This window comes from Chionomys nivalis, chromosome 4 (assembly GCF_950005125.1).
Source record: "Chionomys nivalis chromosome 4, mChiNiv1.1, whole genome shotgun sequence".
In the NCBI taxonomy this organism is placed as follows: Eukaryota; Metazoa; Chordata; class Mammalia; order Rodentia; family Cricetidae; genus Chionomys; species Chionomys nivalis.
Window position 1 is genome coordinate 65,224,593 of NC_080089.1, and position 25,416 is coordinate 65,250,008.

General features: G+C 39.9%; 1 protein-coding gene across 4 annotated transcripts in view; it reads left to right on the forward strand.

The window, feature by feature from the left end:
- Csnk1g1 (casein kinase 1 gamma 1) overlaps positions 1-25,416 on the forward strand; it is a 135,994-nt gene that overhangs the window by 19,883 nt on the left and 90,695 nt on the right. For all 4 annotated transcript variants that reach the window (XM_057766987.1, XM_057766988.1, XM_057766989.1 and 1 more), the window contains exon 2: positions 13,777-14,173. In XM_057766987.1, the coding sequence (XP_057622970.1) occupies positions 13,993-14,173 (181 nt within the window). In that variant the 5' untranslated portion in view covers positions 13,777-13,992. The remainder of the gene's footprint in view (positions 1-13,776; positions 14,174-25,416) is intronic.

The following is a 25,416-nucleotide window of genomic DNA, read 5'->3' on the forward strand; positions in this document are numbered from 1 at the left end:
TTTTAGCCATGTCCTATCTGACAACTTAACCTCTAAACTTTCTGTCATGTGTAAAGTAAGAAAAATTGTACTTCTCTAGAATAGTTTAGTCACACTTTATTGTGTAGTGTCTGATATTCAGTAGGCACTGTTTTTATAAACTAAAAGCTGAGCAATGTGGATTAAATGCTAAGTTTTATAGTAGTTGAAGGTGGTTATAATTATGGAGCTTTCAAACCCATTTTAAAGTAGCTGTCAGTTTGGGGGATGGAACTCAATGGTAGTGTGTTTGTTTAACATGTATGAGGCCTTCCCTGGATTCCATCCCCAGAATTGTCCACAAGTAAAATCGATAATAACAGAACAACTGCATAACTTTTAAAGTAGCTGTGAATCCAGTTATCTATAATTTTAATTTGTTGCAGAAATTAAATTTATTTCTTATGATGCTGGGGCTGCAGAGATTTTTTGGTAAGCCAAAAAGTGTGTGAATGTTACACTTTATGCAGTGTTAAGAGATAGAATATTTTGCTTGGCTTTTAGGTTAGAGCTGCCTTTTTATACCTCCTTCAATTGATATAATACAGAGTGATTTTTACTGAAAAGAATGGAAGTTGCTGATCATACGTATCTGTAAAGGAGAGACCGTGTCTGTGACTGCCTTCCAGAAAGGTGAAATGAGATTTCATCATACTCCATTCTTATTGAAATAAACTTTTATTTTGTTCTGTTACTACTTATTTATAAAAGATAATCACAGAAACAATATTCACTGTTCCTAAGTACCAAAAACTTTGAAAGGTCTTAACAGTCCTTCCTTCAGTTCTGCATTAATTCTCATGGTTCAGATATTTTTTGTGTGCAAAAGTTACCCTCCCAGCAGACACTACAACACAGTGTTCTGCCTGCAACAAACTTTATTTCTGTGTTAATTCAACAGCATTTTATTGACCTGAGGTTCATTTATAATCTTAGATCACAAGAGTTTGTGGTCTTAGGACAATCATACACTTCTCTTTTTACAGCTTTTGATAATCAGTAAAGTGTTTTTAAGGCATAGTTGTAAAAGGAGGCTGTTGAAACAGGCTGTCAGATACCCTTTTCCACATTTATTTTACTTTATTTTTTTATTTTTTATTTTTTTAAGATTTTATTTTGTATACAATGTTCTGCCTGCATGTATGCCTGCAGGCCAGAGGAGGGCACCAGGTGTCATGATGAGATGGTTGCTGGGAATTGAACTCAGGACCTCTGGAAGAGCAGCCGGTGCTCTTAACCTCTGAGCCATCTCTCCAGCCCCCATTTTTTTTATTTTAAAGAAGATATATTTGGTCTCATCCTTGATGTTTTTTCTCTTTCTTTCTTTCTTTCTTTCTTTTTTTTTTTTCTTTTCTTTCTTTCTTTTTTTTTTTTGATACAGAATCTCACTGTGTATCCCAGGCCTCAGGCTTTTAAAGTTCCTACAGGTGTGCAGCACATCAGGCTTTCACCCTTGTTTTGGCTTTAAAAACAACATCTTCCTTTTTAAAAATTTTATTATTTGTGGGCTCTTGGTGGCACATGCCTTTAAATCCTAGCACTTGGGAGGCAGAGCCAGGCAGATCTGATGCCCTCTTCTAGCCTCTGCAAGCACCAGGCATACACACAGTGCACATCCATAACACCAAGGCACATCACTTACTCAAAATAAATATTTTTTCCCCTAAATTTTGTGTATATTGGTGTCTTGCCTACATGTATATCTGCATGAGAGTGTCAGAAGCCCTGGAGCTGGAGTAACAGGTATGAGCTGCCATGTGGGTGTCAAAAATTGGACCTTTGGAAAAACAGCCAGTGCTCTCAACCGCTGAGCCGTCTCTCCAGCCTCCAAATATATATATATATATATATATTTTTTTTTTTGATTTTTCGAGACAAGGTTTCTCTGTAGCTTTGGTGCCTGTCCTGGAACTAGCTCTTGTAGACCAGGCTGGCCTCGAACTCACGGAGATCCACCTGCCTCTGCCTCCCGAGTCAAATATTATTTTTTAAAGCCAAGAGAAAGGAAGAGCAATGCCATCAAATTTTTCCCCAGCCTAAACTTAGAAGATGAGTAAACCAACTAGAAAAACTATTTAAACAAGCAAATCAATTGAAGAACTGGGTAAGGAGGTAAACACCTGTATTTTTAGTATTCAGGAGACTGGCAGGAGGATTGCTGTGAGTTTGAGGTCAGCCTGTACTACATAGTAATTTTTTGTCTGAAAAAGGTAAAAAAGTGATGTGTGGTGGCCCCCACCTCTAATCCTAGCATTTGGGAGGCAGACAGCTCTCTGTGAATTCAAGGCCACATATAGTACAAAGAGGGTTTGAAGACAGCCAAGGGTATGTAGAGAATACACTGTCTCAGGGGGAGAAAAAGCTCAGTGGTACAGTGCTTAACTTGCCTGCACAAAAGTTCTTGGTTCAGCCAGCATTCAGTTCCCGGCTCTTTAACGGGCTGATGAAATGGCTCAGCGGGTAACACCACCTGCCACCCAAGCCTGACAGCCTCAGTTCAATACCCAGAAACAATGTTAAAGTAAATGGAAAGGACCAATTTCATGAAGTTGTCCTGTGACCTCCACACACATGCTATGGGATGGTATCCCACACACATAGGGCATGTACATACATACAGTAATAATTTCAAAAGTAATTTCAAAAAAAGCCTTTTGTACTCACTACAAATGAGCTAAGGTATAGCATACTTGAAATCTCCACATTTGAAAGTTACCTCTGTGCTAGGGATGACATTTATTGTTACTTTTGGGGGTGGTGCATTTTAGAGACAGAATCTCATGAATCCTAGCCTGGACTTTCAACTCACTGTCTCGCTGAGGATAACTGAACTGATTTTCCTACTTCCACCTAGCAAGTGCTGGCATTCCAGGTGTCTGCCACCATACCCACTTTTTATTCAGTTTGTGAACTTGAACAGGATCTCATATGTACTAGGAAAACACTCTAGCTATTGAGCTACACCCTCTCCCCTTGTCCTGTATATAGATGGATCATATAGTATGTGAAATGTTTCTCAACAAGTCATTTTTTTAAAGATAGAAATTTAACCCCATAAAGAAATTTTGCCATAAAAGAAGTATATTTTAAACACACTACTCAAATAATGGGGCATGTTTAATGTGGGAAACAGAAAAAACTAAGTTGCTCAAGGAAGAGGATTAGGTTGTCCAGCAAAATTTTGTGAATGTGTTTTTTAAACACTATATTGGTCAGGTGGTGGTGGCGCACGCCTTTAATCCTAGCACTTGGGAGGCAAAGACAGGTGGATCTCTGTGAGTTCGAGGCTAGCCTGGTCTACAGAGCAAGTTCCAGGACAGGCTTTAAAACTACAGAGAAACCCTGTCTCAAAAAAACAGAAAAAAATACAAATAAATAAATAAAATTAAAATAAAAACACTGTATCTGTATTTGGTTGTTGTTGTTTCAGAAGGACAGGTGGTGTGGGAGAATTGTCTGTATTCTGTCAATCATGTTATAAATAAAGCTGATTGGCCAGGCAGGAAATATAGGCAGAAAAACCAGACGGGAAGTAGAAATAATGTAATGAGAACAGGAGAATTCTGGGAAGGAGGAAGTTGATTCCTCCCACTCCTGCCTAGATCACCGAAGCAGCAGGATGTGATCTGCCCCACTGAAAAAGGTACTGAGCCACATGGCTACCATAGATCAGAATAATGGGTTAATATAAACTACCAGAGCTAATAAGAGGCTAGAGCAAATGGGCCAATCAGCTTTATAATTTATGGAGACCTATGTGTGATTTTCTTTGGGGCTAAACAGTTGTGGGGTACCGGGCAGGACAAAAACCCCAACAACAAGCAGGCCCCTGTTCGTGTTACAGACAGGTGTGAGGCCAGTGTACTGTTGGCTCAGTGGGTCTGAATGGGTGAGTAAGTGGTTGGCAAGAATCCTTTGTTAGTGTAGCAGAAGGAAGAGAGCTCAAGCTTTGGGTTCTTCTGGCTATATTGGACTGGCTGATGCAGCAGTTACCATGTCTTCTCTCTTCCCTATGAAAAGCAATAATTACCTTTTTAGATAGTAGGCACATTAAGGTTGAACTTACTCAAGAGGTGAGTACCCAGAGCTAATCATTTTTAAAGAATCTAAATGCCTCTTACAAGTTGATATCCTTTTAAGTCTATATGTCACTTTCTACTTAAATAACCTCTCACTGCTTTCAGTGACCTTTAAAAAATATTGAATAATGGACTCCTGCTACCTCTTCTCCTTTCTTATGATGATGCCCTCTCTACCTTGTTGATCTTCCTTTACCAAAAGCCTTTCATCCATAGGCTGGTAATGACTGTATCTGGATTCTCTGTCTCTAGCTCACTATCAAAAGTGGTAACTTAGTGGGGCTGAACAAAGTTCTTAGCATCACTACCTGATCCCTAGACCTTGTGCTTGGGATCAGACCCAAGGCTTTGTGCATGCTAGGCAGACCCTCCATACCAACCCATAGTAGTTCCAGCATCTTTCTGAAATTTATTATTCAGACTTAAATTATTTCAGCAATTCATTTAATTTACACCTTGATTTCAGTATTTGTTGTTCTTTTGTGTGCTCATTTGTGATGTCCCTTCTGTATTCTAAGCCATAAGAACAGAACAACTGTAAATGTTGAGTTCACTGGTGCACTAACAGTGACTATCCCAGTTTTAGGTACATAAAAGACACTTTGTAAATATTTGTTTAGTTGAAAATGTTTTGAATAGGGCTCGAGAGATGGCTCAGTGGTTAAGGACACAAACTGCTCTTTCAGAGGACCTGAATTTAGTACCCAGCACCCTTGTAAGGTAGCTCACAAGCAGCTGTAATTCCACCTCCAGGAGATCTAACACCTTCTTTGGCCTCTGCAGGCAATTGGATGCACATGGACAAACTCCTACATGGATATATATTCTCTCTTTTTGGTTTTATGTGACAAGGTTTCTCAGTGCCTGTAGATGAAGATGATAAGACATGTTTTCTAGTATGCTTAAGACCTAGGACTTAATTCTCAAACACTCCAAGAAAGCAAATAAGATAAGAAATAGAAAGTATTCTTGGTTTAGTTTCAAATGTATGTGACTTACTGTGACAGGAGAAAGTTAGTTCGTTTGAGATGAAATGAAAACTGTAGTTATTGAGTGTTGAAGACTGGAATAGAAACAGAGCACTTTGTGTGTGTAGGGCTTGTGGGAAAGAGGACGGTAGATAGGAAATGATGACCAGGAGATGAGTGTTACAGCATGTCTTGTAATGGAAAAGTTCTGAGGAGAGGAAGAAGTTAGTTACAGTGAGAAGGAGTTCAGTAAAGCTTATTAAGTAGTTTGCCTTAGGCTCCTCATTGAGATGAGAAGGTGAATAGTTTTATAGACCTGTTTTACTAGTTTGGTAGTAGAAAATTGGGGAATTTTCATCTTAGAATTAAAAAATGTCTCTGTGTGTGGTGTATGTCCAGGTGGGGCACATGTGTATGTTTGCACTTGTTCCCATGTGTTTGGAGGCATGAGCCTGACATCATGAATCTCCCTTGATTGCTGTCCTCTGAATTCATTGAGACAGGATATCTGAATTGAACCTAGATCTCTCCTTTCTGGCTAGTCTAGGTTATCCAGTTTACACTAAGGTTCCCCATCTTCAGGCTTTCCAAGCATTGGAATTAAAGTGAGCTGCTTATGCACACTTGGCATTTGCGTGTGTGCTGAGAACCAGACTCCTATCTCCATTCTTTCAGGGCAAGCACTTTATCCACTGACCTATCTTCACAGCCTCTTCATCTTAGAATTTGTATTTTATTAACAGATAATTTTTTTTCTTAGCATTCCAGCACTGGGGAGACAGAGGCAGGCAGATCTCTGAATTCAGGACCAGCCTGGTCTACGGAATGAGTACCAGGACAGCCAGGGCTATTACATGGAGAAACCCAGTCTCAAAAAAAAAAAAAAAAAAAAAAAAAAAAAATCAAATTTTTTTTTCTTAAAAATATTTGTGTGTATGCATGCTACACACCAAACATATACGTATGCACACACATATGAGCAGGTGTATGTGGAGGCCAGAAAAGTTTGTTGTATTCCCTAGAACTGGAGTGTTAATTAGTGTGGATGCTGTGAATGAAACTCAGGTCTGTTTAACAGCTGCAAGAGCCCTCAGCCCTGAGCTGTCTCTCCAGCCCAGGACAGACGTTTTCATTGCTGACAGGTCCACCAGGTCCAAGTGGCCCAGGCAGGTGGGTGGGTAGGTAGGTGATGAACAAGTTTTTGGTGGAGAAATGTAAGAGAAGGAGAAGCGAGAGCAATCGTGCACTGTGGGGAGAAGCAGAACTGAATATGCAATGGCAGTGACAAACAGGCTGAGAAGGTTGGCTACGCTGCCACTTGGGGTCATGTCTGGGTCCCTGGCTCTACTACAACCGGGGTCTGTGTTGATGTCCATGGCCCATGTTATCACAGAGGGCCATACAGATGCCCAAGGTCTGGGCCGCCACTTGAGGCCATGCCTGAGGACCATGCCACCACCATCGGAAGACATATAGATCTGAGTGGCCTGCACTGCCACCAAGCACCATGGTGATGTCCAGGCCTGAGCTGTGGCCAAGGGCCATATCGAGGTCCACAGCCCTACTACAGCCAGGGTCAGGGTCCCCAGCGGCTTCAGCACTGGAAAGCTGGTCTGGCGCCTTGTCAGATACCTCAGCAAGAGAGCTGCCACCCCCAGCTGGCCCCAGTGTTGTGGACCTGGGAGAGCTGTCCCCAACTCTTAATGGTTCTGGGAAAACTGAGGCCCAACACCACTGCAGAAGGTAATGCTGGCTCTACACCTCACCATATGTTGGGGAGAGCTGGCCCTTATGGCCTGGGCACAGAAGAGATGGCCCTGACCCTCACCTTGGGGGAGGAGTAGTCCCAGCGGAGGCCTGGACTGGCCAACTCAGCTACTACCCAGGCCCACATTTAGTGCTTTGAATGGGCCCAACCCAACTTCTAACCATCTGTGACCTGCTGGAAATTCTGAAGGAACTGCTCCTGTGGAACCATAGCCCTTGGCTCTCCATGACTAGAGCAACAGCAGGACATCTTCAGTGAGGCAGAGGCCAGAGGCCTCGAACCAGACTCACAGCTCATTGCAATCAGCTTTTGCCAGTCAAGCTGTCTGGGCAAAAGAGTGCACTGCAGGATACTCTGCAGCTCCCAAAGCCACTACAGATAAATATATGATGGAGAGGCAGGAAAGACAGAGGAGTGAAGTGTTGTTATTGTTTTACTTATTTTTTATTTTATTATTCTTGTTTTCTTTTCGGGGAGGGGCTACAGAGGTGGAGGGTGGACATGGAAGGACTAGGAAATGAGTGGGATTGAGGTGCATGATGTGAAATTCCCAAAGAATCAATAAAAAATTATGTTTTCAAAATTATTGCTGAAGTAGTACTGCATGCTTAAGATTATTTATAATGAAGCTAGGGCATGATGACTCACCCTTGTAATCCTAGTACTTGAGAGGCTGAGGGCAGCAGAGTTGCTGTGGGTCCCTGGCCAACCTGTACTATACAGTGAGTTCTAGAGCAGTCTGGGCTACTAATGAGACCTGGTGTCAAAAAATTAAATTTTTTAATTAAAAATTTAACATATTTTAGGTGTATGAGTATTTTGAGTGTATTCATGCCTGGAGACCAGAAGAGGGAGTCTTAGAGAGTTAAGATTTGCAGGAATTGGAGTTACAAATGATTGTGAGCTGCCATATGGGTACTGGGAACTGAACCTGGGCCCTCTGGAAAAATTGTCAATGTCTTAACCATTGAGTCATCTCTCCAGTTCCTATTTTTTTTAATGAAATAAAGCAATTTTTTTTTTTAAATTATAGGAGTGGTGGCACACACCTTTAATCCTAACACTTGGGAGGCAGAGGCAGATCTGAGTTTGAGACCAGTTTGGTCTGCATAATGAGTTCCAAAATAGCTAGAGCTACATAGACCTATCTCAGAAAGAAAACCAATTGTATGCGGGATATTCATGTTTGCACATGTGTAGAGTGTGCATGTGGAGGACAGAGGACAGCGTTAGGTATCCAGTTTGTCACTGAACCTGGAGCTTACATTTTGGCATGCAGGTACTCAGGGTCCTCCTGTCACTGCCCTGCTTTTGCCATGGTTGGGGATCTTACTTCAGGTTCCCATGTTTGCACAACAGGAACTCTACCATGGAGGCAGCTTCCCAGTTGCAAATAGAAAAATTTAGATTCATTCTTTTTCTTGTAACTCTGTTCTTTTACAATCAATTGTTCGTTTTCTGATGTATTCTCTTGAACTTTTTTTTTTTTTTTTTTTTTTGTTTTTCGAGACAGGGTTTCTCTGTGGCTTTGGAGCCTGTCCTGGAACTAGCTCTGTAGACCAGGCTGGTCTCGAACTCACAGAGATCCGCCTGCCTCTGCCTCCCGAGTGCTGGGATTAAAGGCGTGCGCCACCATCGCCCGGCTTCTCTTGAACTTTTAAGAACATGAAGACATTTCCACAGAATGGTGTTTGTAAAAGGATTCAATATTTTTTTGGTTTTGCTTTTTAGTAGGATCATAACTACATTTTACACTTCAGTTTCCAGCACCCACATCAGGTGGCTCAAAACTATCTATAACCCCAGGGGTCTGACAGCCTTTCTGGCCTCTCAGTACATCTACATACAAGGCATTCACTCACACAGACACACGTGTACACATGCAGCTATGTCTGTGATCCATTTTGAGCTGGACTTTTAGGTGTTTTGCTTGGTTGTTTTTGGTATTTTTGACACACAGTGTCTTGCTATGTAGACCCAAGCATGTCTCAAACTCATAGAGATCTACCTACCTCTGCCTCCCAAGTGCTAGGACTAAAAGTATGCAACCCTACCCTTAGCTTGAGTTAAATTTTGAGAAAAGTATATGTCTACATTTAGAATGTGTGTGCCTGTGTGTTTGTATGTGTATATGTGCCTGTGTGAGCATACTCATAGACACATTCATGAATGTGTATGGTTTTCCTAGAATTTCCTTTGCTCTTTTGTGAAAAACCAGTGTGTCCATATTGATATCAGTCTATTTCCAGGCATCTATTTCTTTGATTTGTTTATCTCACCAGTACTATAGTGTCTTGAATACTAAAATTTCAAAATAACCTGTGAAATCTCTGTTTGCTTGAATTCAGGGCCTTGTGCATGTTAGTCAAGCTTTCTACCACTGAGCAACATGCATAGGCCTAGCTGAGTTTGTTTTTTTAATGAAAGGAATTTTTTAAAGGCTTAATTTATTTTTGTGTGGATATGTCTTCGTGAGTGAGTATGCTTGTGCAAAGGCAGAGGCCAGAAGATCCTTTAAAAAAAAAAAAAGAGCTGGGCGGTGGTGGTGCACATCTTTAATCCCTGTACTTGGGAGGCAGAGGCAGGTGAATCTCTGTGTTTGAAACCAGCCTGGTCTACAGAGCACCTCAGAACTAAGTTGCAGACATTTGCAGGATACTGGCTTTTTATGTGGGTGCTGGGAACTGCTCTCTAGTCAGGGTTACACATCAAGCACTCTCTACCTCTGAGCTATCTCCCTAGCTCTGAAAAATGAAGAAATGTGGGAAAATGTAAGAACTGGAAACTAGTATTGTAACAGACTGGTAAGATTTAAGGAGTGAAGATAATGAAAATGGTGACATCAGTTGGAATTTGTGGAAAAGAAAAACAGTAGCACCAGATCCTGTAACATTTCTGTAGAGGCCAGAAGAGGTGGTTGTAAGCCAGCTGCCATGGGCACTGAGAACCAAAGTTGTCCTTAGAAGAGCAATATGTGCTCTTAACTGCTGAGCCATCTCTCTAGTCCCATTTTCTTAGATAGACCTCTTATAAATACATTTTGACTAAAATCAAGCTTGATAACTTCTTAGGTTTATTATGTTCTTACTATATGATTTTCTTTTAGCTGAACTGAGTTATAAGCCTTTTGTTTGTAGTTAAATTGCTATGGAGTATGTTTGTTTGTTTAGATTTTGAGACACCATCTTATGTCACCCAAACAGGCTTCAGACTTTCTGTGTATCAAGACTGGTCTTGATCTACTGATCTTCCACCTCTATCCCCCAAGTACTGGGATTACATATGTGCACCACCAAGCTTGGTTTTAGAATTGGAGTTTCTTAACTAACTTGCTGATGTGACTGTAAAGGTTTAAATAAATGAGTTCACTATAATGTGTAATAAGTTTTATTGAATAATAAATGACTGATGATTTGTTCACTAGGAAAATAGACACCTATTTAATGCATTTATATATTTTCTCTCTCCTCCCTTTTCTTCTGGCAAGAATAAAAGAGTGCAAGTGATACAATAGTAGAAGCATGTGGTTTGTCTTTTTCTGCTTTTCATGGAAGCCTTAAAAAAAAAGAGCTGGGCGGTGGTGGGACACATCTTTAATCTCAGCACTTGGGAAGCAGAGGCAGGTGGATCTCTGTGTTTGAAACCAGCCTGGTCTACAGAGCGAGTTCCAGGACAGCTAGGGCTACACAGAGAAACCCTGTCTCAACACCTCCAACAAAACAAAAAGAAAAACCAAAAGCCCTTGAAATTGAAATTAAGTGTAGGCTCTTGCCCTTTCTAGGTAAGCATTCTATGATTGATTTGTAATCCCCATTCCTGTAGCTCCCTCCCCCTTTAGAAGATTAAAATGTAAAATTTAATGTTCACTTTGTATGTTATCCTCAACCTGATTGTTTTTATATTATCTACTAGTAACCGTGCACAAACCCTTCAAAAACATACTAGTGATGATAATCTGAAGGTAGAGGCATTAGCTGGATGTAGATATGGGCCTTACATTCTATTAGTATCCTGAAACAATGTAATAAAAGGAAAGAAAGTGGAGTTACCAGTCTCTAACGTACACATGCCTTCAACAGTTAAGACATATCTATAGAAATAACATCTTCAATTTTATTTTCCTTTTCTTTCTGCATTGCTGTTTGAGAGATTTGGATAAAAGGCAACTAGAGGACATTGGAAATGAACAGAAATAGGAAGTTGTTTCATATAGGAAATTGACTTATTGATGATTAGTATTCTCATGTTATTTTACAGTTTTAACACAAAACAAATAGAAAACATAATAATATAAAATAAGCTTCTTTTAGGTAATGTTGTGCTATAAGCATGTATCCTTGAATTGTCTATTGTGTATCTATGGTCAGCCTGCAGCTTTGTACCTGTGATTATATTGCTAGGGAATTAGAAATAGAAATCTTCTTTGGAAGCTCATGGTCTAGAAACCTTTGCTCTGTGATATACCAGTGATAACTGTTGTAAGCTGGTAGTTGCCAGTGCATGATGTCACACAACTTTAGTTCCAGCACCGGGGAGGCAGAGGCAAGTGAATCTTTAAGGCCCTGCCTAAAGGGGGAATAGCACATTTTCTTTTTAAAAGCATATTAACAGTTGTTACACCATAATTGTCATACAGAAGACTCTGTCACCCAAAAAGGAATGGAGATTCTCCCACCAACAAGTAAGCAATTCTTTAGAGACAGACATGGCCTTAGTGGGCCTGACACTGTCAATCTTCAGACTGCATCAGATCCTACAGGTTGAGCGCAAGTCCTTAAAATTGTCCTTCCCCGGAGATGAGGTTCCCCTTCTAAATCTGGTTTTGAGCAAAGTGAGCTTCCTTCTCCTTCGCTTCTGGATTTATTTGTTTTGAATATCTCTCATGGAAACATTTTCTGGTTATCAAGGATGTTGTTACAAAGAGTGCAGGCGAAGCGGTACATAGGGGGTGTGTTGTAGGACTACCATGACTTCTCTGAGGAACCTCAGTGTCTACAGGGATCTGGCCCTTTGGTTATTATGGAGACTTTATTGCATAGTCATGATTGAAGGATGTAGAAATATGATTGGACCCAAAGGAGTATGATCTAATGCCAATGGTAAGAAAGCCCCCATGAAGCTTCTTGTTCATTTCCTCTGGACCTCTCTACGGCCTTCAATCTTTCTGGGTAGGAGGCTGCTGTGGTGAATGTGGTATGAAGGGTGGTGGTCTTCTGATCTACCTGAATTTCTTTATGATCATTTTCAAGCCTGGGAAGATAAGAGTATATTTTGATTTGTGTGTCTTAAATTGGGTAGGAGAAATTGTAGTTTTATGGTCTGTTTTGGGGAGGAAAGGGGGAAGATAACAGAATAAAGATAAGATAGAGGCTCTGTTTTTTGTTGTTGTTGTTGTTTGTTTATTTGGGTTTTTTTTTGGTTTGGGGGTTTGTTTTGTTTTTTGTTTTTTTATTTTTGTTTTTTTTTTTTTGAAGCTTATTCTGGTCATTTAGGAAGGAACTATAACTGTGTGAGTAATGAGCCAGGACATTAGACAAGACCCAAAACATTTCATAATATCACAAGTGTATTTACGTGTATTATCAAATACAGCAATAAAATTACCTTATTGACAACTTTTGTGTTATGCTCAGTTTTCACATGAGACACTAGAGAATGTCTAAAAGGGATGCAGGTTAAGATGTTAGTTTTGTGACTTTATTTTTAGTTTGAGCTTCTACTCAAAATAAAAACAAATCTTTTTTTAAATGCAGCATATCAGTCTTTGCCTCTTTCTTTTTTTTCTAGACAAGGTTTCACTATGTAGCTCTGGCTGTCCTGGAACTTGCCTTGTAAACCAGATTGGCCTCAAGCTTATAGAGATCCTCCTGGCTCTGCTTTCTGAGGGCTGGAATTAAAGGTGTGCACAACCACTTACAGCTCACTTCCCTCTATAAAGCCGAGTTGGGGTTTTATGAGATACATTTTAATATCTGCTTAAGTTTAAGAGTTAAGAGAGGCACTTGGGGTGGACAGTGGAGGCGCATGCCTTTAATCCCAGCACTTGTGAGTTCGAGGCCAGCCTAGCCTGGTCTACAGAGCATCAAAACTACACAGAGAAACCCTGTCTCTAAAAACCAAAGCAGGTGGGAGGGAAGAAGGGAAGGAGGTAGGTACTTGGAGAGAAACAGTACCAGAAAGTGTGGGGTTCTCTGAGAGACTGTTGCCAGTTTGTACATTTTGAATTGCGTGACTGCCATTGCTTGGTAAGTGGTGAGTGGAGGAAGGAACAACACTGACTAGCATCATTTTAGTACGTTCTAAACTAATTTTAAGAGGAGAGCTTTGAATTAAATTGTCTATGGTCTGTTTAACTTAGCTTTAACTTCCTGATAAATACCCTGTGACACAGTGATTTAAGAAAACAATTTGAAAAAATATTTTTCTTTTTGGTTATGTGGGCATCATTAAAAGAGATGAGTTTTTTTTTGTTTGTTTGTTTGTTTGTTTTTCGAGACAGGGTTTTTCTGTAGCTTTGGAGCCTGTCCTGGAACTCCCTTTGTAGTAAAAGAGATGTTTAATGTTAAATACTTTTGTGTTTCCTTGACTTTCTGGTTTGCAGTTTCCTTAGCTTGTGTTAACTCATAAGTAACTAATCTAGCTGGCTAACATGTTAAAAGATATAAAACCAAAATTATTTTAGGGAGCTTTGACGATCACTGTGCTTTACTCTGAATAGAGTCCATTCTAATGAATGAGTTTCTCAGTTTACTTTAAAATGTAGTTGGTTGTTTTTGTTTTTATTTTCTGGGCACATGCCTTTAGGCTTAGCACCCAAGAGACAGAGGCAGGCAGATATCTGCAAGTTTAAGGCTAGGACAGTCAGGGCTACACAGAGAAATTTTTGTCTCAAGCTCCCTCTCCCAACTAGTTTTTTAACTGTATTTTTCTGTATTTTATACAGGTTACAAAATGCCCTCCTATGCTTAAAATCTACAGACTAAATGTTCTTCAAGAACTAAGCCGTGGTTTTTCATCTTCTGGAAGTACACATAAGCATAAATATGATGCCAAAACTCATTTTCATCCTCTGAGTGCAGTTGATTCGGACATACTTCTGTGTTGAAGAGAAGTATACACACTCAGGACATTCATTGTTCAGAGACTGTCGTGTAGGATCATGGACCATTCTAACAGGGAGAAAGATGACAGACAACGGACAGCTAAAACCATGGCACAAAGGAATACACACTGTTCCCGACCATCTGGCACCTCAGCATCCTCTGGAGTTCTCATGGTGGGACCCAACTTCAGGGTTGGCAAGAAGATAGGGTGTGGGAACTTCGGAGAGCTCAGATTAGGTGAGATTTTGGTTATTTCTGTCACTTCTAGTAACAACAGCAACAATTGCTACACTCTCTGTTGTGTTTCAAGATAAGCAGGTGATGCTTTAGTGGGAACTTTCTCTTAAGTAGGACTTACTAGCATAAGAAATAAGAATTTTGCAAAGGGAATTATAGTTATTATTAGTCATGGTGCTATTATCCAAGGCTTCCTTTTCTTTATATGTGATAGGATTTTTAATTTTCCATTAAGTTAGACTATGTCTTCATTAATGTTTAAAATGTTTTTAAAGTTTATTTTATGATTATTATTATTATTATAGGTTTTTCAAGACAGGGTTTCCCTGTGTAGCTCTGGCTGTCCTGGAACTCCCTCTTTAAACCCGGCTGTCCTGGAACTCAGAACTTCTGCCTCCCGAGTGCTGGATTAAAGGTGTACACCACCACTGCCTCAGCTTAAATCTTCAAAACAAACAAACAAACAAAAAACTTTAGTTTTATGTATGTGCATTTGTCTATGTGAGTATAGTCTGTGTGCGTGCAGGTACCCAAAGAGGCCAGAAGAGCGCATTAGATCCCATGGAGCTAGAGTTACAGGTAGTTGTGAGCCACCTTATGTGAATGCTGACAAGTAAACTAGCATCCTCTGGAACAGCGTAAGCACTCTTAACTGTTGAGCCATTTCTCCAGCCCCTAAATAATTGTCAAAGCTCTGGATTATTACAAAAATCCATCGTAAGAAGTTTTGACTTTTGGGCCACTATGAGAGTAGGAACATGGGATAATTTTTTTAAACCTCTGCTACTTTTGATGATTCTACAAAAGAAAACAGTTTTTTATGATGATGATTATCTTTTTCTTTTTTAAATAATTTAATTTATTTTATGTACATTGGTGTTTTGCCTGCGTGGATATCAGTGGGAGGGTATTGGGTTCCATAGAACTGGAGTTACAGACAGTTGTGAGCTCCCATGTGGGTGCTGAGAATTGAACCTGAGTCCTCTGGAAGAGGAGCCAATACTCTTAACCACTGAGCCATCTCTCCAGTTCCTGATTATCAATCCTTAGAGAAACATTACTATCCTAGCTGTATATCTCCAGGTACAGAATTGAATCAGAAGAAGCTAGGAATGAATTTATTCTTAATTATAGAAGGCTGGCAACCTGGAATTGAACCGTACCAGGATATAAAAAGGCCTTCATATTTAGAGATATGTTCATGTTTGGGCTAGCTAAGCCACTTGCTGAGAGTAGATGTGTAATTTCACATTATATGCCTTTCTAGCAACTACTCAGTTGCTTCAACAACTAGTGTTGCAAATATCCATTCATTTGGTGACTTAACTGCTTTTGTTAGATATGTTATGGATTAAGCGTCTACAAAATTACCTCTGAAAGGCAGTTTCTAAAGCACAAACTTGTGAATTCTCAGAGCCAGAATGGCTCGATTTCTATGAAGACCAAGAAGTTAGTGTAGTTAGTGGAAGTTTGTCAATGCCCTCTCTGACCTCCTCAGGCACATGTATGCATGTGGTATACATAAACTCACATCTGCACATATGAGTGTGCAGACACATAAGCACATTTTTTTAAAATCTCTGTGCAGGATATGTAGAAATGGCTCAGTTTAGGTAGTAGTTACTGCACTCCTCCTCATTCATACTGGTGCTTTGGTTGGCTTGATCTTATGTAGCTCATAGCGTTCACAGCTGTGTAAGCTGGTGATTGCTTTTCTTCCCCAGCAATGTGTACATAGGTGGGAGGACAGAGTAGAGGAGAGATCGCTAATACTATCTCTTTATATAACAATACTAAAGACCTTTGATAAAGCTATATGAAAACTTAACTACTGTAGAAGCCTCTCTCTCTCTCTCTCTCTCTCTCTCTCTCTCTCTCTCTCTCTCTCTCTCTCTCTCTCTGTGTGTGTGTGTGGTTTAAAACGGTTCTACCCTATAACAATGGACAGTGCCTGTCTCTCCTAGACACCATTGGCTGTCAGTTTTTATAATACCCAGTGCCAGGTATGGGTTACCACTTTTTTTTTTTTTTTTTTTTTTTGAATTTTTGAGACAGGATTTCTCTGAAACTTTGGTTCCTGTCCTGGAACTAGCTCTTGTAGACCAGGCTGGCCTCGAACTCACAGAGATCTGCCTGCCTCTGTCTCCCAAGTGCTGGGATTAAATGCGTGTGCCACCACCGCCCGGCTGGGTTACCACTTTTTAAGTTGTTGGTCAGTGGAACTCCATATTCCAGCCCCCCTCTCCCATTTCCAGAAATTGCCATTGTTCTTGGTTACCCTCTAAAACTTGATAATAAGACCCTATTGCTTGGGGCTGGAGATATGGCTCATCAGTAAGAGCATCTACTCTTCTTGTAGAGAACCTGATTCATTTCCCAGCACCCATGTAATGGCTCACAACTGTCCATAACTCCAGATTCAGGGAATCTAATGCCGTCTTCAGCCCTCCAAGGGCATCAGGACTGCATGTGGTACATAAATATGAGTAAAGCACACATACACAAATCTTTAAAGAGAGACAGACACAAACTGACTGAGACTCTGTTGCTAAAGATACTATCTACTTAGTCATAGGATGTGGAGAAATCAAGTTGTTACCAACCTGGAAGTTTCCTCACTACTGGCTAACTTTCATAGTGCAGGAAAGATTATTTATATAAAAACTTATTTTTTAAAATATTTATTTATTTATTATATATACAATATTCTGTCTGTGTGTCTGCCTGCAGGCCAGAAGAGGGTACCAGACCCCATTACAGATGGTTGTGAGTCACCATGTGGTTGCTGGGAATTGAACTCAGGACCTTTGGAAGAGCAGACAATGCTCTTAACCTCTGAGCCATCTCTCCAGCCCCTAAAAACTTATTTTTATATACCGTTTCCTTAGATAGGGCAAATTTGAAGACTTAGGAGAGAAAGTATCAGTTGGGATGGTTGGTGTTAAATTGTCAGCTTGACAGAAGTTATAATCACCTGGGAGATGAGCTCCTAGGTATATCTCTAGGGGACTATCCTGATAGTGTTAATTTTGGTGAGATCTCCCACCTGCTGGTGGCACCATTCTCTAAGCAGGAAATCCTAGATAGTTTAAAAAAAAAAAAAGTACAGAAAAAAAGCTAGATACTAGGGAACATGCATTACATTTGTTTCTTTTTTATTAAGTTTCTCTCTCTCTCTCTCTCTCTCTCTCTCTCTCTCTCTCTCTCTCTCTCTCTCTCTCTTTCTCTCTCTCTCTCTCTCTCTCTGTGTGTGTGTGTGTAAGTCATAGGACAACTTGTCAGGGTAGTTTCCAGGGATTGAACTCAGATTGTCATGGCAAGTGCCTCACACACCACGAAGTCTGGAAGCCCTGTTTTCTTTACTGCAGATGCAGGTAACTAGCTCCTCAAGGCAAATTCCTGCTGCTGTGATCTCCCCACTGTAATGGATTGTAGCCTGGAACTGTGAGCTCAATAAACCATTTCTCCCTTAAATTAATTTTGTCAAATTGGGTCGTGGTTGCGTACGCATTTAATCCCAGCACTCAAAAGGCAGAGCCAGCCAGGCCTTCTCTGTAAATTTGAGGCCAGTCTGGTGTACAAAAGCTCGTTCCAGGACAGGCTCCAAAGTACAGAGAAATCCTGTCTCGGAAAAATAATAATAATTTTGTCAAGGTATTTTATCACAACAGGAAAAGAAACAAGGATATTAATAAATCAATATTTATTGACAGTCATTGAGATTATTTTGAAGATGTTTTATATTATTTAATGAAATTTTTTCCAAAATAGTAGTGAGAAAGTGAAATAGCCATATTCAGAAATCTAAACATTGAATTCTTAAATAGAAAAATTAGCACAGTAGACTAAAGGATTAAATACAAAACCAAAACTATACAGCTCTTAGAAGAAAACTAAGACAAAGCTAGGCATAATAGTGCACACCTTTAATTCCAGTGCTCAGTTGGCAGAGACCGGTGGATCTCTGGATTTATGCCGAGGTTGGTGTCTGTGTGAAGTTCCAGGCTAGCTAAATTATACAGTCAGACCCTGTCTCAGAAAACAAACAGAAACCCCAAAAACTTAGCAGTAAATTTTACTATTCTTAACCAGGTGATAGGGCTCATACCTTGCCCAGCACTTGGAGGCAGAAGCAGAGTCAGGTGGATCTCTTCTTGAGTTCAAAGAAGTCAGCCTGGTCTACAGAGTGAGTTCCAGGACAGCCAGGGTTACACAGAGAAACCCTGTCTCAAACAAGCAAAAATTTTACTCTTCTTATGTCTGTTTCATGATAGTAATTTTTAAAATGTGATTCCAAAGGCCTAGTAAGTAGAAGAAAATAGATACAGTAGACTTCATAAATATTGAAAAATTTAAAGACAGGATCTCACCATATCACCCTGAATGGCCTGAAACTTGCTATGTAGACCAGGCTGGTCTTGAATTCACAAAGTTCTGCCTGTCTTTGCCTCCTGAGTGCTGCCATGCCTGGCAACAAATAAAACCTTTTGTATTACCTAAACAGAATCGTCAAGGAAGAACAGTATGGCTTGGTCAGTAAAAAGTGTTGTTGCTCGTGCCCGAGTTCAGTCCTTGGGACACATGGTGGAAGAAGAGAACTATTGAGGTTTATTTTGGGGCTAAGCCCATTAAACCTCGGGATCCAGAAAGATTCACTATGGCAGACGAAAACTGGCTGGAGAAAGGGATCTTGGAGTAGAACAAACTGACTGACTCAAGCACAATTCTCCTACAGGTTTCTTTATTTCTTGGGGAAGGGAAGAAGTACATGGCGGAGGGGGGGGCAAGGGGGGATGGGGGGTCATTCTCCACAAAGCTTTCAGTTTATGTAGGCATACCAACAAGTTAGCAATTTCATAGGCGCTAACAGTAGTATCAAGCATGCATTTTCAGAGTAAGAAAAAACAAAACAAAACAAAAAAAATCCGATGGATCTGACAAAGAGGTTGCCTTATATCTCAGAGGGGGTGTGGCTGTGAAGCTCCCTACCAGCAGGGAACACAGCTGTTGGTACCCTTAGTGAACCAAGGGCTTGATTTGCATTAGCGTCTAGCTGTTTGAGTTAAAGGGAATCTCTTTTGAGAACTTTGCTTTTGACTCCAGCAGGGTGCCCAAGTGAGAATTTTCCTCTCTGAAGCTAGTTTTAGCGACTAAGGCATTTTTCCTGTATAAGCAGTTAATTTCCTAGGCTATGAGCTTATGTTAGTTGAAACCATGGTGAAGGGTAAATACAGAATATTAGTAGTTTGTTAAGTTAGAGCAGAAAGGGCCTGGAGAGATGGCTCAGAGGTTAAGAGCATTGCCTGCTCTTCCAAAGGTCCTGAGTTCAATTCCCAGCAACCACATGGTGGCTCACAACCATCTGTAATGGGGTCTGGTGCCCTCTTCTGGCCTGCAGGCATACACATAGACAGAATATTGTATACATAATAAATAAATAAATATTTAAAAAAAGTTAGAGCAAAGATCAGTAGATTCCACCTTCCTGCGTCTGCTGTTAGAGCAGACATGTTGCCTCCTGTTTAGGGCTCTTTTCTTATCAATGAGTTCTGTCAATAAAGAAGGTTGTGGGGGACTAGTTTTATGTAGATTATGGCTATGAGAACAAAGGTTTGACCTAGTGAATGCTTTCACAATAGAACTTCTCTGTGTAGGGAAGGTATCCAGTTGCCCTATAGGAAAAGTCAGGTTTATACAATACTGGGATATTATGGAAGGGAGAAATGCCATGATTTCACAAGATTTCTACAGAATGGACAGTGGCTTGTCCAAAAGACAGGTGTTCCCGCAGCTCTGTTGAAATGGGTTTCTCCTGTGGATTAGTCCAATAGATCTATCAGCTGTGCGTTTACTCTGTAATACTTGTGGGCTCACCACAGAGAACCAGTTCCTGAAAGTTGTTTCTGACTGTCACACAGCACCATGATATGCTTTCTTATTGTTACTATTATTTTAAAAAGAGGAAAGTAAAAAGGCAACTCAAGTAATAGGACAAGAAAAATACTGGCAAATTGAATATTCAGTAAAGGGATTTTTCAGAAACATATAAAGAGCTCTTCTCAAACTCAGCAATAAATAAAAAGATGACCCAGACTAAAAAATAGCAAAGCCAATTGAGCAGCACTTCAGAGCACACCTCCTCCTGTGGACTCGAGTTTCCTGTACCCATTTTGGGTAGCTCATAGCCCCCTGTAACTTCAGCTTCAGGGATCCAATGCCTCTGGTGCTAGCATATGTACATTCACACACACACACACACACACACACACACATAATTAAAAATAAATCTTTTTAAAAGATGAACAAAGAATTTGAATATACTTTTCTCCAGAGAGATTAGAGGATAAGCACACGAAAACTGTTCAGTTTCTTTAGTCATTGGGAAATACAGATGAAAACTGTTTCTTCATACCCACCAACTGTAGTAAGAATTACTGTTTGCTGGGAAGAATATGTAGAAATTGGACCACTTATACAATGATATTGAGAGAGTAAAATGGCACAGCTACTTTGGAAGACAGTCTGATAGTTTCTTAAGAAGTTAAAATAATTCAAGTATCTGACACCTGGTGAGCTATATTAGTTAGATTTCTATTACTATGACAAAATACCTGATATGGATATTTGTGGAAGGAAAGGGAAAAAGGAAAAAAAAAAGACCTTCATTTAGGTCACAGTTTCAGAGACTAAAAGTATAAATAGCATAGTAGAGGTTCGATGCCTCGACCCCCCAACTGCCTCCCGTATGGCAGTGGCTAGAGTTGATGAAGAAGCTAACAGTTTTATGTAACCATCCTTATGAGAACTTCAAGACTCTTGTGTAAACTACTTTCCACAGTTATTCCCTCAATGATCTAAAGATCTCAATAAGTCCTACCTCAGAGATTCTACAACTTCCTCATTAGACACTGGAGGGACAGGGTTAAAGCATATCATAGCATAGGTCAGCAGTTCTCAACCCGTGGATCTCTACCACTTTGGTGAGCTTCTCCCTCCAAAAATATTTACATTACAGTTCATAACAGTAGCAAAATTACAGTTATGATGTAGCAATGAACAAAAATACTTTATGGTTGGGATTACCAGAACACAAGGAACTGTATTAAAGAGTCGTGGCATTAGGAAGGTTGAGAACCTCTAAAATAGGTAAACAAAATTTTGTATTATTTAGCCATTAAACAGAATGAAGAGAAGCTGGGTTTGTAACTCAGTTTTTAGAGTGCTTGCCTTGCATGCCCAGGGCCCCCAGGTTTGAAGCCCCAACATGGGCATGATTGCATACCCCTGTAATCCCAGCACTCTAGGAAAGTCATAGAAACTAGGCTAATCCCCAAGCTGTTTATCTCAAAATGAAGTAATTGTTTTGTTTTTTCAATTTCTTTTTTTAATTGATTTTATTGAGCTATATGTTTTTCTCTGCTCCCCTTCCCTTTAACCCTCTCCCATGATCCTCACACTCCCAATTTACTCAGGAGATTTTGTCTTTTTCTACATCCCGTGTAGATTATATCAATGTATGTCTCTTTTAGGGTCCTCATTGTTGTCTAGGTTCTCTGGGATTGTGAATCGTAGGCTGGTTTTCTTTGCTTTATGTCTAAAAGCCACTTATGAGTGAGTATATATGATATTTGTCTTTCTGGATCTGGGTTACCTAATTCAATATCATGTTTTCTAGATCCATTTATTTGCCTATAATTTTCAAGATGTTATTATTTTTTTTTCTGCTGTGTAGTACTCCATTGTGTAAATGTACACATTTTCCTTATCCATTCTTTGGTCAAGGGACATTTAGGTTGTTTCCAGGTTCTGGCTATTACAAACAATGCTGCTAAGAACATAGTTGAGCACATATTCCTTGTGGTACAATTGAGCATCCTTTGGGTATATACCCCAAAGTGGTATTTCTGGGTCTTGAGGTAGGTTGTTTACTAATTTTCTGAGAAATTGCCATAATGACATCCAAAGGGACTGTACCAGTTTGCACTCCCACCAGCAATGCAGGAGTGTTCACTTTACCCCACATCTCTCCAGCATAAGTTGTCATCAAGTTTTTGATCTTGGCCATTCTTACAGGTGTAAGATGGAATCTCAGAGTTGTTTTGATTTGCATTTCTCTGATGGCTAAGGATATTGAGCATTTCCTTAAGTGTCTTTCAGCCATTTTAGATTCCTCTGTTGAGAGTTCTCTATTTAGTCTGTACCTCATTTTTTTTTATTGGATTATTTGTTCTTTTGATGACCAATTTCTTAAGTTTTTTGTATATTTTGGAGATAAGACCTCTGTCTGATGTGGGGTTAGTGAAGATCTTTTCCCATTCTGTAGGCTGTTGTTTTGTCTTGTCTTCTGTGTCCTTTGCTTTACAGAAGCTTTTCAGTTTCAGGAGGCTACTGATTTTTGAGTTAATCTTTTTTTTTTTTGCTATATTACTGAAAGTGTTTATGAGTTGTAGAAGTTCCTTGGTAGAATTTTTGGGGTTGCTTATGTAAACTATCATATCATCAGCAAACAGTGAGAGTTTGACTTCTTTTCTAATTTGTATCCCCTTGATCTCTTTTTCTAGGTTCTATCATTAATGGCAGAAAAACTGCATTACACAGAGGTCTGGGAGCATTTTTATATCTAAACTCAGCTTTCCAAAGGAGCAGCTTGGATATGATGCTGCCATCAAACATCTGAAGGAAGACTTCCTGTTTCAGTTTAATGATAGAACCTAGAAGAAAAATTAAACCTGTGGAATTTATGTAGCGAATAGTAAATCCTTGATTGAGTGTTAGGGATCATGCCAGCTGATGAGTAGATTTTCAGTCCATCAAACTACTTGTTTTTCTCATAGTTATACATATAGTTTTATGTATATTTTTAGCTGAAGTAGTTATTCATTTTAAATGGACAGGATTTTGACCTTGAGTCTTTGTCATTAAATTCTTCCAGTACAGAATTTCTGACTACCGTATATTTGACTGAGTGACTGAGTTTCTAAATAACTGTGTTTCATATTAGCTTGTACAGGTTTTTTTAAAAATTCCTTTTTTTTTTTTGCCTGTAGGGTAGGGCAGGTTAGGCAGTACCATCTTGTATATATGAAGCTTAAGGGTTTTCATTTTCTCCTTCCACCACATGGTCTCCAGCTATCTAACTCAAATCATCCGGCTTAGCCTTTACCTGATGAACCATCTCACCAGCCCCTGTTCCATTTTTGGTGATGGCTTTGCCCCCGGCAAAGGAATTTATTTGAACAGTGCTTAACCCAGAATAATTACCACATCACCTCCAGTGTACCTTAGCTGTTAGATCAGAGAATGACATTATTCAGTTCTTTTGGTGTTCTTAGAGAAAGTAAAGAAACACAACCCAGTTGGCATTCTGTAATTTCAGCCACCATGCCTGGTGTTAAGCTTATGCTTGTTACATTCTGTCCAAGACGTAAAGAACCATCTGTTCTCCCCAGGTAGGGCACCGAGAGACACAAGACACCTCTTTTAAGGACAGTCTGCTGAATTTATTGAGATTTTTTACAAAAGCATGGATAACTAGAAATTAGCTGAATCTCCAGAAGACCCCACCCTTTTGCAGAGGAGGGCCCGCTTGTTCATCCTGGCCACCGGGCTAGCTTATCCCCGAAATGACCACACAGAAACTGTATTCATTAAATCACTGCTTGGCCCATTAGCTCTAGTTTCTTATTGGCTCATTCTTACATCTTAATTTAACCAATTTCTGTTAATCTGTGTATTGTCACATGGCAGGAGCTTACTGGATAAAATTCCCAACGTCTGTCTCCTGCAGATCCATGGCGTCTCTCTGACTCTGCTTTCTTCCTCCCAGAATTCAGTTCCGTCTTCCCTGCCTACCTAAATTCTGCCCTATCAGGCCAAGGTAGATTCTTTATTCATTAACCAATGAAGGCAAGGCAACACATTGACCGAAGGACTTCCCACATCACCATCCCAGCATGGGGATTATTCACGAGAGCTGTATCTTTGTAGTCTTAACCCCTAGTTAACCTTCTCCCTTTTATATACTTCATCACACACTGTGCCCAAGACCAAACACAGCTGAAGGGAATGAGGAGACTGAGTGGTGACTAGGATCTCAATAGTACCAACTCTGCCCTTCTGCCCAGAAGTGTTAACAGCCCTATTACTGTTGCCATGTATGTAGCTGTCACTGTATTGCTTGCTTTTCTTGTTGTGATGACTGAGGACCAAGGTGTTTTGTAGGTCACACAGTCATCTTCATGATCACAGATGGTCTTGTCATGCCTGCAGAAAATACCTCACTTCAGTACTTAGTATATCTTTTATATAGAAATTTGAAGCTCATGGAGAAAAGCACATTAATTGCTCTTTGCCTTTCTGGTCTCCTCTCACTAAAAACATCTCTCTCCCTCTCCTCCCCCTCTTCCTCTCCTGCTCTCCAGCTCTCTCTCTTCCTTGTCCTTCTTCCCCCCTCTCTTGTTGATTCTTGTTCACCCTCTTTTTCAAGACAAGATCTTATGTAGCCCTTAAACAAATGATCCTCTTGCCTCTACCTTTCAAGCACTAGATGAAAGGGGTGGACTGCCATACCATAGTTGGCATGAGGACATAATTTTTGACCCTTATTTTCTTATCTCCTATTAAATGCAGTATGTAAAGATAGTTTTTCCCCTCTTCAAAATATCTGGCATATAAATTTTATATGTTTTAGTTTTTTTTAAAAGACTCATACTTAAAATAATAATTAAAATAGGATTTATTTAGTACTTCCCAGTTTACAAAGTACTTTCAATGCTCTGTCTCATGTAATCTTTCTAACTACTCTGTGCCACAAATGTGGTTCTTTAAATGCCCTGCTGTGAAAATGTCCTGTTTTTCTCCTAGTTAATCTCTTCTGTTTTATACAGTAAGGCGAAGAAAATACTTTTAAAATACCACTTGATTTTTTTTTCCCCCTGGAATTAGAGTATTGGTGATTCTCAGCAAGCTGAAGAATGGAGCAAAAACTAACCCATATGTCAGTTTCCTATAAAGAGCACACAGGAGAGTTTATCTAGTTCATGGTTCCAGATGCTTCAGTTCTTGATTCCCTGGGTTTGTTGCTATAGGCTGGTGGTGAGGCAAAACATATGAGTAAATGGTATAGTACAGCAGAGCTGTGCACCATTGGGTCTGGAAGAAAGAGAGAGAGAAAAATGATTCCACAAACTAGATAGACCTTTCAAAACTATGTCCTGGTGACTGACTTCCTTTTATCAGGCCCC